Source organism: Panulirus ornatus, chromosome 3 (genome assembly GCF_036320965.1).
Source record: "Panulirus ornatus isolate Po-2019 chromosome 3, ASM3632096v1, whole genome shotgun sequence".
NCBI lineage: Eukaryota > Metazoa > Arthropoda > Malacostraca > Decapoda > Palinuridae > Panulirus > Panulirus ornatus.
Genome location: NC_092226.1, coordinates 56,647,250 through 56,664,095, shown reverse-complemented (window position 1 = coordinate 56,664,095; position 16,846 = coordinate 56,647,250). Strand labels below are relative to the sequence as shown.

At 39.2% G+C, this 16,846-nt stretch overlaps 1 protein-coding gene across 1 annotated transcript in view; it reads left to right on the top strand.

Moving 5' to 3' along the window:
- Window positions 1–16,846, top strand: part of LOC139762752 (UDP-GalNAc:beta-1,3-N-acetylgalactosaminyltransferase 2-like) — a 217,968-nt gene that overhangs the window by 130,645 nt on the left and 70,477 nt on the right. Inside the window, exon 4 of the mRNA XM_071687861.1 lies at window positions 7,449–7,678. Within this exon, the coding sequence (XP_071543962.1) occupies window positions 7,449–7,678 (230 nt within the window). The remainder of the gene's footprint in view (window positions 1–7,448; window positions 7,679–16,846) is intronic.

Below are 16,846 nucleotides of genomic sequence, written 5' to 3'. Positions count from 1 at the left end.
CTCCCACTTCTCCTCGTTCCCTTCACCTCTGGCACATATATCCTCTTGGTCAATCTTTCTTCACTCATTTTCTCCATGTAACCACACCATTTTAAAACACCCTCTTCTGCTCTCTCAACCACACTTTTTTTATTACCACACATCTCTCTTACCCTTTCATTACTTACTCAGTGAAACCACCTCACACCACATATTGTCCTCAAACATATCATTTCCATCACATCCACCCTCCTCCGCGTAACTCAATCCATAGCCCACGCCTCGCAACCATATAACATTCTTCGAACCACTATTCCTTCAAAAATACCCATTTTTGCTTTCCCAGATAATGTTCTCGACTTCCACACATTCTTCAATGCTCCCAGAACTTTTGCCCCTTCCCCCACCCTATGATTTACTTTTGCTTCCATGGTTTCATTTGCTAAATCCACTCCCAGATATCTAAAACACTTCACTTCCTCCAGTTTTTCTCCATTCAAACTTACCTCCCAATTGACTTGACCCTCAACCTTACTGTACCTAATAACCTTGCTCTTATTCACATTTACTCTCAGCTTTTTTCTTCCACACACTTTACCAAACTCATTCACCAGCTTCTGCAGTTTCTCACATGAATAGTGCTGTATCATCAGCGAACAACAACTGACTCACTTCCCAAGCTCTCTCATGCACAACAGACTGCATATTTGCCCCTCTTTCCAAAATTCTTGCATTCACCTCCCTAACAACCCCATCCATAAACAAATAAAACAACTATGGAGGCATCACACACCCCTGCCGAAAACCTACATTCATTGAGAACCAATCACTTTCCTCTCTTCCTACATGTACACATGCCTTACATCCTCGATAAAAACTTTTCACTGCTTCTAACAACTTGCCTCTCACACCATATATTCTTAGTACCTTCCACAGAGCATCTCTATCAACTCTATCATATCCCTTCTCCAGATCCATAAATGCTTCATACAAATCCATTTGCTTTTCTTAGTATTTCTCACATACATTCCTCAAAGCAGACTCCTGATCCACACATCCTCTACCATTTCTGAAACCACACTGCTCTTCCCCAATCTGATGCTCTGTACATGCTTTCACCCTCTCAATCAATACCCTCCCATATAATTTCCCAGGAATACTCAACAAACTTATACCTCTGTAATTTAAGCACTCACTTTTATCCCCTTTGCCTTTGTACAATTGCACTATGGAAGCATTCCGCCAATCCTCAGGTACCTCACTTTTGAGTCATACATACATTACATAACCTTATCAACCAGTCAACAATATAATCACCCCCTTTTATAATAAATTCCACTGCAATACCATCCAGACCCACTGCCTTGCCGGCTTTCATCTTCCGCAAAGCTTTTATTACCTCTTCTCTATTTACCAAATCATTTTCCTTAACCCTCTCACTTTGCACACCACCTCGACCAAAACAGCCTATATCTGCCACTCTATCATCAAACACATTCAACAAACCTTCAAAATACTCACTCCATCTCCTTCTCACATCACCACTACTTGTTATCACCTCCCCATTAAGGGCCCCCCCCCACTGAAGGTCCCATTTGTTCCTTTGTCTTACGCACTTTATTTACTTCCTTCCAGAACATCTTTTTATTCTTCCTAGAATTTGATAATACTCTCTCACCCCAACTCTCATTTGCCCTCTTTTTCACCTCTTGCACCTTTCTCTTGACCTCCTGCATCTTTCTTTTATACATCTCCCACTCATTTGCATTATTTACCTGCAAAAATTGTCCAAATGCCTCTCTCTTCTCTTTCACTAATAATCTTACTTCCTCATCCTACCACTCACTACACTTTCTAATCTGCCCACCTCCCACGCTTCTCAAGCCACATGCATCTTTTGCGCAAGCCATCACTGCTTCCCTAAATACATCCCATTCCTTCCCCACTCCCCTTACGTCCTTTGTCCTCACCTTTTTCCATTCTGTACTCAGTCTCTCCTGGTACTTCCTCACACATCTCCTTCCCAAGCTCGCTTCCTCTCACCACTCTTTTTACCCCAACATTCTCTCTTCTTTTCTGAAAACCTCTACAAATCTTCACCTTCGCCTCCACAAGATAATGATCAGACATTCCTCCAGTTGCACCTCTCAGCACATTAACATCCAAAAGTCTCTCTTTCGCACGCCTATCAATTAACACATAATCCAGTAACGCTGTCTGGCCATCTTTCCTACTCACATACGTACACTTACGTATATCTCTCTTTTTAAACGAGGAATTCCCAATCACCAGTCCTTTTTCAGCACATAAATCTACAAGCTCTTCACCATTTCCATTTACAACACTGAACACCCCATGTACACCAATTATTCCCTCAACTGCCACATTACTCACCTTTGCATTTAAATCACCCATCACTATAACCCGGTCTCGTGCATCAAAACCATTAACACACTCACTCAGCTGCTCCCAAAACACTTGCCTCTCATGATCTTTCTTCTCATGCCCAGGTGCATATGCACCAATAATCACCCATCTCTCTCCATCAACTTTCAGTTTTACCCATATCAATCTAGAATTTACTTTCTTACACTCTATCATATACTCCCACCACTCCTGTTTCAGGAGTAGTGCTACTTCTTCCTTGCTCTTGTCCTCTCACTAACCCCTGACTTTACTCCCAAGACATTCCCAAACCACTCTACCCCTTTACCCTTGAGCTTCATTTCACTCAGAGCCAAAACATCCAGGTTCCTTTCCTCAAACATACTACCTATCTCTCCTTTTTTCTCATCTTGGTTACATCCACACACATTTAAACACCCCAGTCTGAGCCTTCGAGGAGGATGAGCACTCCCCGCGTGACTCCTGTTTCCCCTTTTAGAAAGTTAAAATACCAGGAGGAGAGGGTTTCCAGCCCCCCGCTCCCGTCCCCTTTGGTCGCCTTTCATAACACCTGAGGAATGCATTGGAAGTTTTCTTTATTATCATTATTATTGTTGTTGTTATTATTATTATTATTATCATTATTATTATTATTATTATTATTATTATTATTATTATTATTATTATCATTCACCCGTTGTATGTTACTAAAGTTATCTGTAGTGTCAAAGGTTTTAAAGAAGTGTGGTATGCATAAAGGCAACCATGTATTTCCTGCACTTTTAGTGATTCATTTTTGTACTTCTCAGCGTAGTTCATGCCCAGGATTTAGTCATGAAGGGGTGAATTATAAACTCATAATAATGGTGAAAGGCTTAAAACAGGAGTTATATATATGAATGCTTTATTTTTCTCATGTAAAGAATTAATTCTGTAATTTCCATTTGCTCTGACTGTTTCTTATTGTGGTTACCTCTGCATCATTATATTTCAGAGACTTTACCATTTTCAGTTTGTTTGGATACTACATTAAAGAATTAGTTTTGGTCAAATTCTATTGAGTGTAAACAGAGCTGTAGTACAAGTTTAGATTCAACGTAAGTATTCAGCAACCAATTTGGGATAGATTTGACATTATGGTATTTGATGACGTGAAACAGCTGAATGCATTAATTAAGGACGTTTGTTCAGTGATGCATATTGATAAACTTTTCCAAAGATCGAAATTTCTCTTAGATAGAAATTTTTTTTTTTGCTTTGTCGCTGTCTCCCGCATTTGCAAGGTAGCGCAAGGAAACAGACGAAAGAAGTGGCCCAACCCACCCCCATACACATGCTTATACATACACGTCCCCACACGCAAATATACATACCCATACATCTCAATGTACACATATATATACACACACAGACATATACATATATACACATGCACACAATTCACACTGTCTGCCTTTATTCATTCCCATCGCCACCTCGCCACACATGGAATAACATCCCCCTCCCCCCTCATGTGTGTGAGGTAGCGCTAGGTAAAGACAACAAAGGCCCCATTCGTTCACACTCAGTCTCTAGCTGTCATGCAATAATGCCCGAAACCACAGCTCCCTTTCCACACCCAAGCCCCACAGAACTTTCCATGGTTTACCCCAGATGCTTCACATGCCCTGATTCAATCATTCCACCTCCAATTTGGTCTCCCACTTCTCCTCGTTCCCTCCACCGCTGACACATATATCCTCTTGGTCAATCTTTCCTCACTCATTCTCTCCATGTGCCCAAACCATTTCTAAACACCCTCTTCTGCTCTCTCAACCATGCTCTTTTTATTTCCACACATCTCTCTTACCCTTACATTACTTACTCGATCAAACCACCTCACACCACATATTGTCCTCAGACATCTCATTTCCAGCACATCCACCCTCCTGCGCACTACTCTATCCATAGCCCACGCCTCGCAACCATACAACATTGTTGGAACCACTATTCCTTCAAACATAGCCAATTTTGCTTTCAGAGATAATGTTCTCGACTTCCACACATTCTTCAAGGCTCCCAGGATTTTCGCCCCCTCCCCCACCCTATGAATCACTTCCGCTTCCATGGTTCCATCCGCTGCCAGATCCACTCTCAGATATCTAAAACACTTTACTTCCTCCAGTTTTTCTCCACTCAAACTTACCTCCCAATTGACTTGACCCTCAACCCTACTGTACCTAATAATCTTGCTCTTATTCACATTTACTCTTAACTTTCTTCTTTCACACACTTTACCAAACTCAGTCACCAGCTTCTGCAGTTCCTCACATGAATCGGCCACCAGCGCTGTATCATCAGCGAACAACAACTGACTCACTTCCCAAGCTCTCTCATCCCCAACAGACTGCATGCTTGCCCCTCTTTCCAAAACTCTTCCATTCACCTCCCTAACAACCCCATCCATAAACAAATTAAACAACCATGGAGACATCACACACCCCTGCCACAAACCTACATTCACTGAGAACCAATCACTTTCCTCTCTTCCTACATGTACACATGCCTTACATCCTCGATGAAAACTTTTCACTGCTTCTAACAACTTGCCTCCCACCCCATATATTCTTAGTACCTTCCACAGAGCATCTCTATCAATTCTATCATATGCCTTCTCCAGATCCATAAATAGAGATATGTCACTGTTTAGGAAGATGGTGAAATGGACATGTTTGTTTCACTAGTCAGTAGTGTAGATCAGTGGAACAGTTAAGTGTACTTTAGGCTGTTTTTCCTTTTGAGGGATTAAAGAAGTTGAAATAACTTTAGAAAATGCATGAATCATCATCTTAAGTTTATTGTATACCCTGTAGGGCACCCCCCTCCAGAAAACTCTTTCTTTCTTTTAACCATTGCAGTTTCCCTATACCTACTTTTGCTCTTCCCATACAGAAAGAACTGTTGTTCTTAACACATCATACCTGTGTCCACACTGCTGACCAGTTCTTTCTAAACTTATTTGATTAATCTTGATATCAGTAGAGAAAGCCCGCTCCTAATTTCAGATTTTTAGGAAAATTTCACTTCTTACTGGTTGAGTAATTTTTTGACACTGAACCATTATTGGCTTAAATACTGCATTTTTTCACAACCATTATTGGCTTAAATACTGCATTTTTTCACAACCATTATTGGCTTAAATACTGCATTTTTTTCACAACATATGCTTAGGGAGGTTTATGAATGGATCAAAAGTATTATATTAAAAGAAGTCTGGAAACTTAGTATGTACTTCCTTAAAATTTTTGACGTATTTTGCGGAGGCCTTTATAACTTTCTGAATACCTTTATCTCAGTATGTATAGGTTCTGACTGACCCTCCATCACTTTCTGTTTATAGTCATATTTTAAAAGTAGGATGTGCAGTTTATAATGCATTTCCTTATCTCTTCTCTCATTTTACTTTCCTCTTTCTTTCAAATACCTTCAATTCATCTGTCAGTTAGCCCCCAGTCTGGGAATGCTTAGAATCTTTTGGTTTCATGCTAACTACAGGCAGTCTTGGCCCCACTAATATTTCTTACTATTCCCTGAGACTTGACTCTTTCTCTGCTCATTTTACTAAAATTCATGGCCTTGAAATTAATTGTATCACTGAAACTTTAGTTACTCATTTTCAGTACAGTTTTCCTTGTCCCATACCATATCATCTACTTCAGTATTCTTCTCAAGGATTGTGCCTGTAGTAACAAACCAATGTCTTTTTCATGCCTCTTGGACCACAAACTCAAAGTTTGTTATCCTGTATTGTTTCCTCTAACACTACTTTTCCTCAAATTCAGCAAAATTGATTTCTTTCATTGCTGTTATTCTTTCATCCATGTGCTGAGATCCTCTGTATAGGGATAACTCAGGAGTCATAGAATGGCAAAATTTCCTACTATAAATAGTCAGTGAGACCCATGTTTTTTCTTGGTTTAAGTGAACTGGAACAGCTGAATAGAAATCTTACTTGTGTTTGCAGTTATCTTGAAACTTATAACACGTTTTTCCGCATTTAAACTTTGCTACAGTTATATAATTTTTCCCCTTCAGGATCTTTTGATCTCACTCTTGTGTTATCTCTTATGATGCTCTTTCCATTTCTCACTCTAAATTCCAGCAGTGGCATTGTAGGAGGTTTATTGGACTGATTTTTAAAATCTTGTATTCAACTTTACCTGAAATAACTTTTGTTCTCTCATTGCTTGATAATTTTTTTGTACAGATTGTACAACAGAGCTCATTACTCAGGGTATATACCATAAATTCCCTCTTCTTCTAACACTTTATCTTCTCATACGGTATGGTCACTGTAGTTCTAAATCCATATAGATCAAGGATTGTATGCTTCAAGTATAGAAACATGTTCCTCATCTAGATCCATATAGACCAAGAATTGGATGCATCATGTATAGAAACATGCCCTTCATCTGAAGCTTCTTCAGCCTTTTAATTTCATTAGGAATCATTGCAAATCTTTTTATGAGATCAGACACTCTCTAATATGAAGAGATTTTTCTAACCTCCCTCTTCTTCTACAGGTTTATTCCTTTGTCATCAGCAAAGAATATTTCTTAATGTCATTTACTTTTGGATGTGAGTGGATTTTGCCTTTCTTTGTCTGTTCCTGGTGCTACGTCGCTAACACAGGAAACAGCAATTAAGTAGTATGAAAAAAAATTCTTGCTGATATATCTTTCCTCCTCTTTTGTACCCTGATAATGGTATGGCCACACCCTTTGGCTTTGTCTTTTCCACTCATCTTGTTTTTAGTGATTTCAACGCTATTCTCAGATATACCTCACTCACTGTGTGACCAGACAGGCTAAGCATATAAAGCAGATGATATTCCTCCATGCATCCTAAAAGAATATACTACAAATTCATGTTTAATGATCTGTTTTATGGAGACATGCATTATAGTAAGCCTTCCCAAAGAAAGGAGACCTCTGTCATCATTTTAACCCTCTGTCTATATATTTGACATATGTTTGAAATGTCTTTGAATATCTTTTCAGTTATCAAGCACTCTGAAGTGTAAGTCTTTATTCTGATTTTCACAGGGTAACCCATGAACGTAACTCCTCATATGTAATGAAGGTAGATGATGATACCTTTGTAAACATTCCCATATTAGATTTTCTAACAAAGAGTACGAATATTGCTGATCCCACTTGGTGGTCCCATTTTCATCATCATCGTTCTGTACCTGTGTATGGAAAGTGGGCTGAAGTGGATTACCCATCTCTAACATACCCTACATTCCCTTCAGGTGCAGGATACCTTATGACAGGTAAGCAGTAGTTTTTTGCAGCAGAGCCAAAACAGTATTTGTGTTTCAAACTGTATTATTCTGCAAGTTGTGGATGGAATTCATTAGTGGTAATTTAGAAAAGTCTATATATACAGTGCTGTACTGTATTAAGAGGGCTATCTTATTTTCTATTTTGAAACTGGGTGTGCTTTAACCCATTCTGTAAGGGATGTGGCTTTCATCAGTTTGCCACTTCTCTGCAGGATACAGCTTTTCTCACTTTAAACTTGGTGCTTTTATAAGTGGGTTTCTTTTGTAATCATAAGTTGCCAAAACTACACGACATTCAACCATTTAAAGAAAAAGCTTCCACAATTTGCTAGTTAGAATGAGCACATCTTGTGCTATCATTTCTCATCTTTGATGGCATGGACTATGAAGAAATCTTGTAAATCATTTTACGGTACCAGAGATTTACAGGTCATACATAATGGTTGGGGAGAGAAGCATACACTTGCAGTAAGTGTTAGGTAGTGACACTGGTTTTGATATAGCACATATGTTCAGAGCATTACTGTGTAAATGTCTCCATACACCCCTTCTGCCACCAACTGGATCTGCCCAAGCATTAAGTTTAAGTTTGTTTTTCATTTTCACTTAGTTTTTATGTATGTTTTTATTCATGGTAGTGTACATCACTTTTTGACATGCTGGCTTGTCCTTCATTGGTTGAAATACAAGCAGTTGGGCTATGCTTCCCCACCCTCTCACACACACACACACATACACACTGCCTTATTTGGGCTCAGTTTGTGACTCTCTCCTTACAACCAGTTGGCATTGAATTTTATCTTAATTTGTTTCACTATTTTTTTTCTAAGTTTTTATAGTATATTTCATATTTTCTGAAGGTTATTTTGCCAAATTCTGATTTTCATTTTATGTTACCCTTGGTTGGACTGATGGAGGGTGGAGACTTGGATTTGCATGCAAATGGTTAATAACAACAGAGCTGTTTTTTTTGCTCAGCATTTTTTTATGCACATCAAATGGAAAACTTTCATTTTATGTTTTATACAAATGTGTATGTATATGTATATAATAATTGTGTATGATAGTGACCCTAAGTAACACTTTTGCCTCATTACTGTTCCCAGTAGACATCATACATACTACAGTATCTGTAGATTGATGATACTCATCAGTAGATGGTATTAAACAATGTTCCCTCTAATTTTTTTGAACCATACACAATTTATTTTTTTTTCATACACCTGTATTAAAGCAGTGTGCAGATTTGTGCCATCAGTGTTCATAATGTACCTTTTAAAGGCTATTTTAGGTATTGCAGGAAGTAGAAAGAATATAAAAAGAAGAGATAATTAGCAAGGTGTACTGCTCAAGAAGCTTATTTGACTCTTTCATTGTTATTAGCATCAGTCGATTCTGACATTGCAGGGTGCTGTTGGTTTCAACTTATGCATGTAATTCACTGCCAAAAACCTGAATTCTGTGTGCACTTTAAGCTCTGCTGGCTAGCCATAGATGGCAACCCAAGCATAGGATAGGTCACTGGAGCTACACAGAGGCCTCAGTAACCCAGTAGTGACCACAGTGGGTAGTTTTGCACCCTTTCTTAGGACTAGCCATATCTGTGGTGCCTACTGCTTCCCATAGTACCCAGCCCTGTGCCCACCACAGTAACATGCCACCAGTAATTGTGATTGTCCAGTCTGGTAAATAATGTTTATTATCAAAAAAATGTTTTTTTGACAGTTTCTTTGTGCCTTACTTACTTCCTGCTCCAGGAGTCCCTTCTTTCCTTATGAGGCTCTTGCCACACTCAAGAAATTGGCCACATCCACTGGATGGTGTCTGAGATCATAAAGTGTTTGTATTTAATGTGTGCAGAGAGTGCAAGGCAGTTGAGCAGTAAGTATTTGATGTCTTTTATATGGTTGTTGTGTTGTGGGCATGAAGGGTCTTGAGATATATCAAAGAGCTATTTTAGTGTTATAGTGATTGGTGATGTCTACATCGTAAACGGGAGAGTGCGACTTGTATTTGTTTGGGTAGTGTGGTTTCTGTGGTGGGTTGGATTTAAGACTGAGTCGGCAATCAGTTGTTTAGTCCTCAGGTTATTTCAGTGTGTATATGTTTTATCACTGTAATGTTTGTTAGGTGTGGGGGTATCTGTGAGTAGAGGTTACTGAAGTGTGAAGCAGGGGTAAGCTATTTTTTTCTACGTGGGATTTGGTGGTTAGTTATACAGTGGCTTGGGTGGAAGAAGTGCTGTTGCTTAGAATTGAGTGCCAATCATGTTAAGGTGAGACTGTATTGGGAGGATCTTTGTTTCGTTGTAAAGGTGATAAATGTTTGTAGTTGTTAGGTTGCCAGTTATGAATTTAGCACATTATCAAGCTAGTTGATTAGTAGAGAAAAATTTTAGAGATTGCTTGATTAAAGTTATTTGTGCAAAACATGGAGGATCATATAAATGAAAAAGATCATGAAATGTATGTGAATGTAAACTTGCATACTTCTTTGATGAATGCAGAAAAATATTAGAACTTGCTTGATTAAAGTCATTAGTACAAAAAATCATTACGGATCATATAAGTGAAAAAGACCATGAAACGTATGTGAATGTTAACTTGCATACTTAGAAATAGCCATTGGAGTAAGTGGAAAACATCATTTCAGAAATTAAGAAAAGAAAATTTATATTTTTTGCTCAGTGGAGAGAATAGAAGAAAAATCATTTGTGTACCAAAGGTTAATATGAAATCAAGAAAACATGTCATAAAAAATGTTCAGTTGCCATTTAGAATCTCCCATGAATCTGTACATTAGGCATTAAACAAAATTATTGACATGGAACAAAATATTTCATCATTGCTGTCGACGTAGAGTAAATTGTATTTTGTGATTTCTTTACGTATGAAATGAAGGATTATATATCTTGACACATACAAAGATGTACTTTATCTAGTACCTTTACCTTTCTTTCTTTTTTTTTTCAAACTTGTTAGCTATTTCCAGCATTAGTGAGATAGCATTTTGAATAGATTAAGAGAAGGCTTTATTTGCTCAAATCCATTTTCTAGTTGTCATATGTAATGTACTGAAAATACAGCCTTCTAACCACATCCAGGTCTCACAGACCTTTCCATGATTTCCCCTGGCTGTTTCATGGGTCCTGGTTCAGTCCATTGACACCACATTACCCCCTGTATACCACATTGCTCCAACTCACTCTGTCCTATGTACACATTTTACCCTCCTGTACCCGTTCAGGCCTTGAGCTCTCAAAATCTGTTAGTACTTAGTTCTTCTATCTCCAGTTTGGTCTCCCCCTTTTCCTTGTCCCACTCCATTTCTGACACATATATCCTCTTTGGCAACTTCTCCCTACTCATTCTCACCATGTGTTCAAACCATTTCAGCCCATCATCTTCAGCTGTCTTCATGATATTCTTCTTTTTTACCAGACCTTTCCTTATGCTATCATTTTTTACTCAGGCAACCCTCTTCACACCACATAATGTCCTCATACAGTTCATTCCCAACACATTTATTATCTTCCCTACATTCTCATCCATAACCCATCCCTTCCATCTCTACAACTTTGCTTGGACTAGTATACCTTCAAATGATGCCCATTTTTGCCATTCCAGATAGCAATCTCTCTTTCCATACATTCCTCAATGCTTCCACAACTTGTGACTCATCTCCACTTCCATGGTTCCATTCAGTGCTATATCCACTGCCAGGTATCAAAAACACTACACTTCCTCCAAGTTTTCTCCTCTCAAACTCACACACCAACAAACCTCCGTCTCTGCAGTGCTAACCTAATGTCTTGCTTTTTTCATATTTACTCTCAACATTCTCCTTACACTTTTCCAGAGTCAGACACCAAATTCTGCAGTTTCTCATTCAAATCTACCACCAGTGCTTTGTCATCAGCAAACAACAGGCTACTCATTTACCAGGCTATCTTACTTCCTACAGACTGCATACCTGCCCCTTTCTCTAAGACCCTATCATTTATATCCCTCACCATCCCATCCATAAACAAAGTAAATAGCCAGGGTGACATTAGCACCCTTCCTGTAGACCAGACTGTAAACCTGCCCTCTCTTCAAGACTCTGTCATTTATATCCCTCAGCACCCTATCCATAAACAAAATAAACAGCCATGATGACATCACACACCCTTGCTGTAGACCCACCTTCACCTGCAACCACTCATCCACCTCTCTTCCTGCTTGCACACTCACCTTACTCTCTTGATAAAATCTTCTCATTTCTTCTAATTATTTTCCTGCTTTACTATATTGTAATACCTTCCACAAAGTATCTCTATCATCACTCTCATATTCATTCTCCAGATCCATAAATCCCCCATACAAATCCTTATGTTTCTATAAGTACTTCTCATTCATATTCTTCAAAGCAAACACCTGATCCATATATCCTCTTCCAGTCCTGAAGCCAGTCTGATATTTTGTGCATGCCACCACCCTCTCAGTCAGTACTCTTCAATACAACTTACCTGGCACACTCATCAGAGTTGTATCTCTGTAATTCAAACACTCACTTTTGTTCACCCTGTCTTAATACAGTGGTACAATACATGCGTTCTGCCAATCTTCAGGCACTTCACCATGATGCATACTCCCTAACTAATCAATCAAGAATCTTAGAAAATTCACCTGCAATACCATCCACTCCAGCTGCTGTCATGCTTCATCTTACACAAAGTTTCCATCACTGCTTGTCTTCACCAAACCACTTGCCATGACTCTCTCATTTTGTGCACCTCCCCTTCCCAGCCACCCTACATCTGCCACCCTAGCATCAAACACATTCATCAATCCTTTGAAACATTCATTCCATCTCCTCTTTATCTCATTGCTGTCTGTTGCCTCTTCTCCTATTTACTCATTTACTCATTTACCACTCATTTGTTTTCATGTTTTACCCACACTGTTAACCTGTTATCAGACACATTCAGCAGTGCTTCAAAATGCTCACTCCATCTCTTTTTCACCTTATCACTACCTGTTGCCTCTTCCTCATTTGCCCCCTTCACCAGTTTTCTAATTTGTTCTCTTGCTTTCTCATACTTTTAACCTCCCTAAATACAATCCTTCAGAATACTCACTCCATCTCTTCTTCACCTTATGTCTGTCTGTTGCCTCTTCCCCATCTGCCTCCTTCACCAATGTTCTGATTTGTTCTTGTGTTTTTTCATACTTTTAACCTTAAGAACGTCTTATTCTTAATGAATTTTGCTGATACTCGCTCACCTCAACTCTCAATTACCCTCTTTTTCAGCCCTGCATCTTCCTTTTGACCCCATACTGCTTTTTCTTCTACATTCCCAGTCACTCACATCCCTTCCTTGTAAGAACCACCCATGCACCCCTCTTTTCTCTTTTGCCAATGACTTTACTGTCTTCCCACCAATCACTACCCTTTCTCTCTTGCCTTTTATTTATGCAGAAAAAATTTATTCCCTGTTTTTAGACACAGAATCTTACATTATTTGTTTTCTTGTGAGTGATGAAAAAATATTTGTTTTCTTGATTCAGGAGACCTTTAATCATTGTCAGTGGAATAAGAACCTTAGCCAGTGCTTAGCAGACTAGATGAGTAGATGCTTGTTCTTGGATGAAAACTTTAACTCTTCTGTCTTTATTTCTCTCCCAGTGTTTATAGACTGTGTCCAGGTTTACTTCTTCACTACTAGATATGCAAAATTAATCATCATTAGCATATATGGGAGATTTTATTTCAGTCTCTTTTGTGATTAAGTTATGATGTTATTCATGAAGTTAGATCCCAGTTTACAAACAGCACTGGAAGCTTTAAAGGCTGTGCATATATCCACTAGTTGTAAGACTGCCCTGTATTGTTCTGCATGTTGTAGATAGTCACTATTTCCCAGAAGTTTGTCAGTTTTGCTTTGTTTGTGTTTGGATTATGTATCTGTAATCACTGTACTAATTCACAGTGAACTCCTTGTCCCCCATGACTTTTTGTACAAATGATATGTTAGACGATATCAGTATTTTTCTGTATTTATCAGCTTGCTTCTTAATGTGACAAATTCATAACTGCTTTGCTTTGATGAAAGTCATCTGAAATCATCTGAAATTTAAAGCTAGCCATTCATTATATACTTCCTTTTCTGGAAACTTTTTATTCATATGATTGCACAGTAATGATATGCAACTGAATTGGTAATCCTTTTGTTCAATGTGATTTAGATGCTGTTTGCTGACAATGTAGCTTTGGCAGCAGACTCATGTGAGAAGCTGCAGAAGCTGGTGTTTGAGTTTGGAGGTATGCGTGAGAGGAAGAAGTTTAGAGTTGATGTAAATCAAAGTAAGTTTATGAAGTTTAGCAGGGAAGAGAGACAGTTGGTTGGAGTGTGAACTTAGAGAAAACTTGGATAATTGGATTGTTTTAGATACCTGGTAGTGCATTAGACAGCAGATGAACCTGGGAGCTGAATTAAGCCATAGTGTGGATGAGGAGGCTAAGATCTTTGGTGCATTGAGAGGTGTTCGGAAAAGAGGTATGTTTTATGGTATGATGGTCCCAGGAGTGGTGCTTGGATGGAAAAGCATGAGCCCCCGAATAAAAAAGTATCGAAAAAGGTGAATCTGTTGAAAATTTAATGCTTATAGGCAGTATGTGATGTAAGCAGGGATGACTGAATGAATAATGATAGGTATGGTTAAGAGAACTGAAAAGGGTGTGCTGAAATGATTTGGATGTATGGAAAGAATGACTGAAGAGTGGGTGACTAAAAGTGAATATGTGTCAGAAGTTAAGCTAATGAATAAAATTAGAAACCAAGGAGGATGTGGGTGGATGAAGTGAAAGATGCTTTGATTGTTCAGAGTTAAACATGTGAATGTTTGAGGACAATATGTGGTGTGAGGTGGTTTAACTGAGTAGATATGAAAGGGTAAGAGACATGTGTGGTAATAAAAAGAGTGTGGTTGGAAGATCAGAAGAGGATGTGCTGAAATGGTTTGGAATATGAAGAGAATGAGTGAGGAAATGTTGACAAAGAGGATATGTGTGTGTCAGAAGTGGGGGAACAAGGAGAATGAGATCAAATTGGAGATGGAAGGATATGATGAAAAAGATTTTGAGTGATCAGAGCACACATTTTACCTTCCAGCATGGTCAGGGCCTGATCACTCAAAATCTTTTTCACCCCATCCTTCCACCTCCAATATAGTCTCCCACTTCTTGTTCCCTCCACTTCTGACACATGTATCCTCTTGTCAACCTTTTCTCATTAATTTTTTCCATATTTCCAGACCATTTCAACACACCCTCTTCTGCTCTCTCAACCACACTCTTTTTATTACCACACATTTCTCTTACCCTTTCATTACTTAATCAAACCACCTCACACCACATATTGTCTTCAAACATTTCATTTCCAACAAAGCCACTCTTCTCTGCACAATCCTATCTAAAGCCCATGCTTTGCAACCATTGAATACCCATTTTTGCTCTCCAAGATAATGTTCTCTCTTTCCATGCATTCTTCATCTCTCACAGAACCTTCACCCCTCCCCCACCCTATGACTCACTTCCACTTCATTGGTTCCATTCGCTGCCAAGTCCACTCCCAGATATCTAAAGCACTTCGCTTCCTTCAATTTTTTTTTCCATTCAAACTCTCATCTGAGCTAACTTTTCCCTCAATCCTGCTGAATCTAATAACCTTATTCTTCTTCACATTTTTTCTCAACTTTCTGCTTTCACACACTCTTTCATACTCAGTCACCAACTTCTGCAGTTTCTCACTTGAATCAGCCACAGGTGCTGCATCATTGGCAAACAATAACTGACTCACTTCCAAGGCCCTCTCATCCCAAACAGACTGCGTACTCGCCCCTCTCTCCAAATCTCTTGCATTTACCTCCCTAACCACCCCATCCGTAAACAAATTTAACAGCCATGGTGACATCACATATCCCTGCCCCAGACCAGCCATCAGTGGGAACCAATCACTCTTTTCTCTTGCTACTCATACACATTCCTTAAATCCTTGATAGAAACTTTCCTCTGCTTCTGGCAGCTTACCTCCCTTACCATATATTTTTAAGTCCTTCTATCAACCCTATCATGTGCCCTCTCCAGATTGGTAAATTTATTTTCTAAGTATTTCTCACATATATTCATCATAGCAAACGCCTGATCCACACATCATCTATCACTTCTGAAACCACACTGTTCCTCTCTAGTCCAATGCTCTGGACATGCCTTCTTCCTCTCGGTCAATACCCTCCCATACAGTTATCCAGGTATTCTCAAGAAACTTATACTCTGTGGTTTGTACACTCACCTTTGTACAGTGGCACTATACATGCATTCTGCCAATCCTCAGGTTCTTCACCATCATCCATACATGCATTGAAAATCCTTACCAACCAGTCAGTAACAGTCACCCCCTTTTTTAATAAATTCACCTGCCATACCATCCACTTCTGCTGCCTTGCCTGATTTCTTCTGCAAGGCTTTCACTACCTCATCTCTTCACTAAATCACTCTTCCTGACTCTTTCACTTCGCACACCACCTCAACCAAAACACCCTTTATCTGCCACTCTATCAATCCTGCATCTCTGATGCCTGTTTCAACTGGAACTCCCTCAAAGGGGTGACCACAGCCATACAGTCACCATAACTAGTGAACTCCTGTGCCACTTCTTAGCCTTTATGCCTCACCCTTATCAGGCCACTGGCAGAGGGCAACTCTAGCACAGTGTTTGCTGAGGTTCCTACATAATGTTCCTAGTGACTACTATATAATGCTCCTACCAACTACTACTTAATATTTCTACCTACTGCTCCTGCCAAAATGTTCCTACCTACTACTTCTGTCTACTGCTCCAACCATTTTGTCAAAAGGCTAGTGCATAGTACTCACTACAGGAAAAACTAATGTTATGAAGATTGAGCTGTGTGAGTTAAGTGTTGTCATGTGTTATGTATGACAAGGAGAAGTTGCATATTTGTGGACAGAATACCAGAAGTCCATGTGTTAGTGAGGCAGAAAGAAATAACAGCTACCTCGGTCAGAGGAGTGCTGCTTGACAACTACTGATGTCCTGGCGCAGTAAGCAGATGCCACTAACCCTCCTGACACCCAGGCGGGTAGTACTGGTAA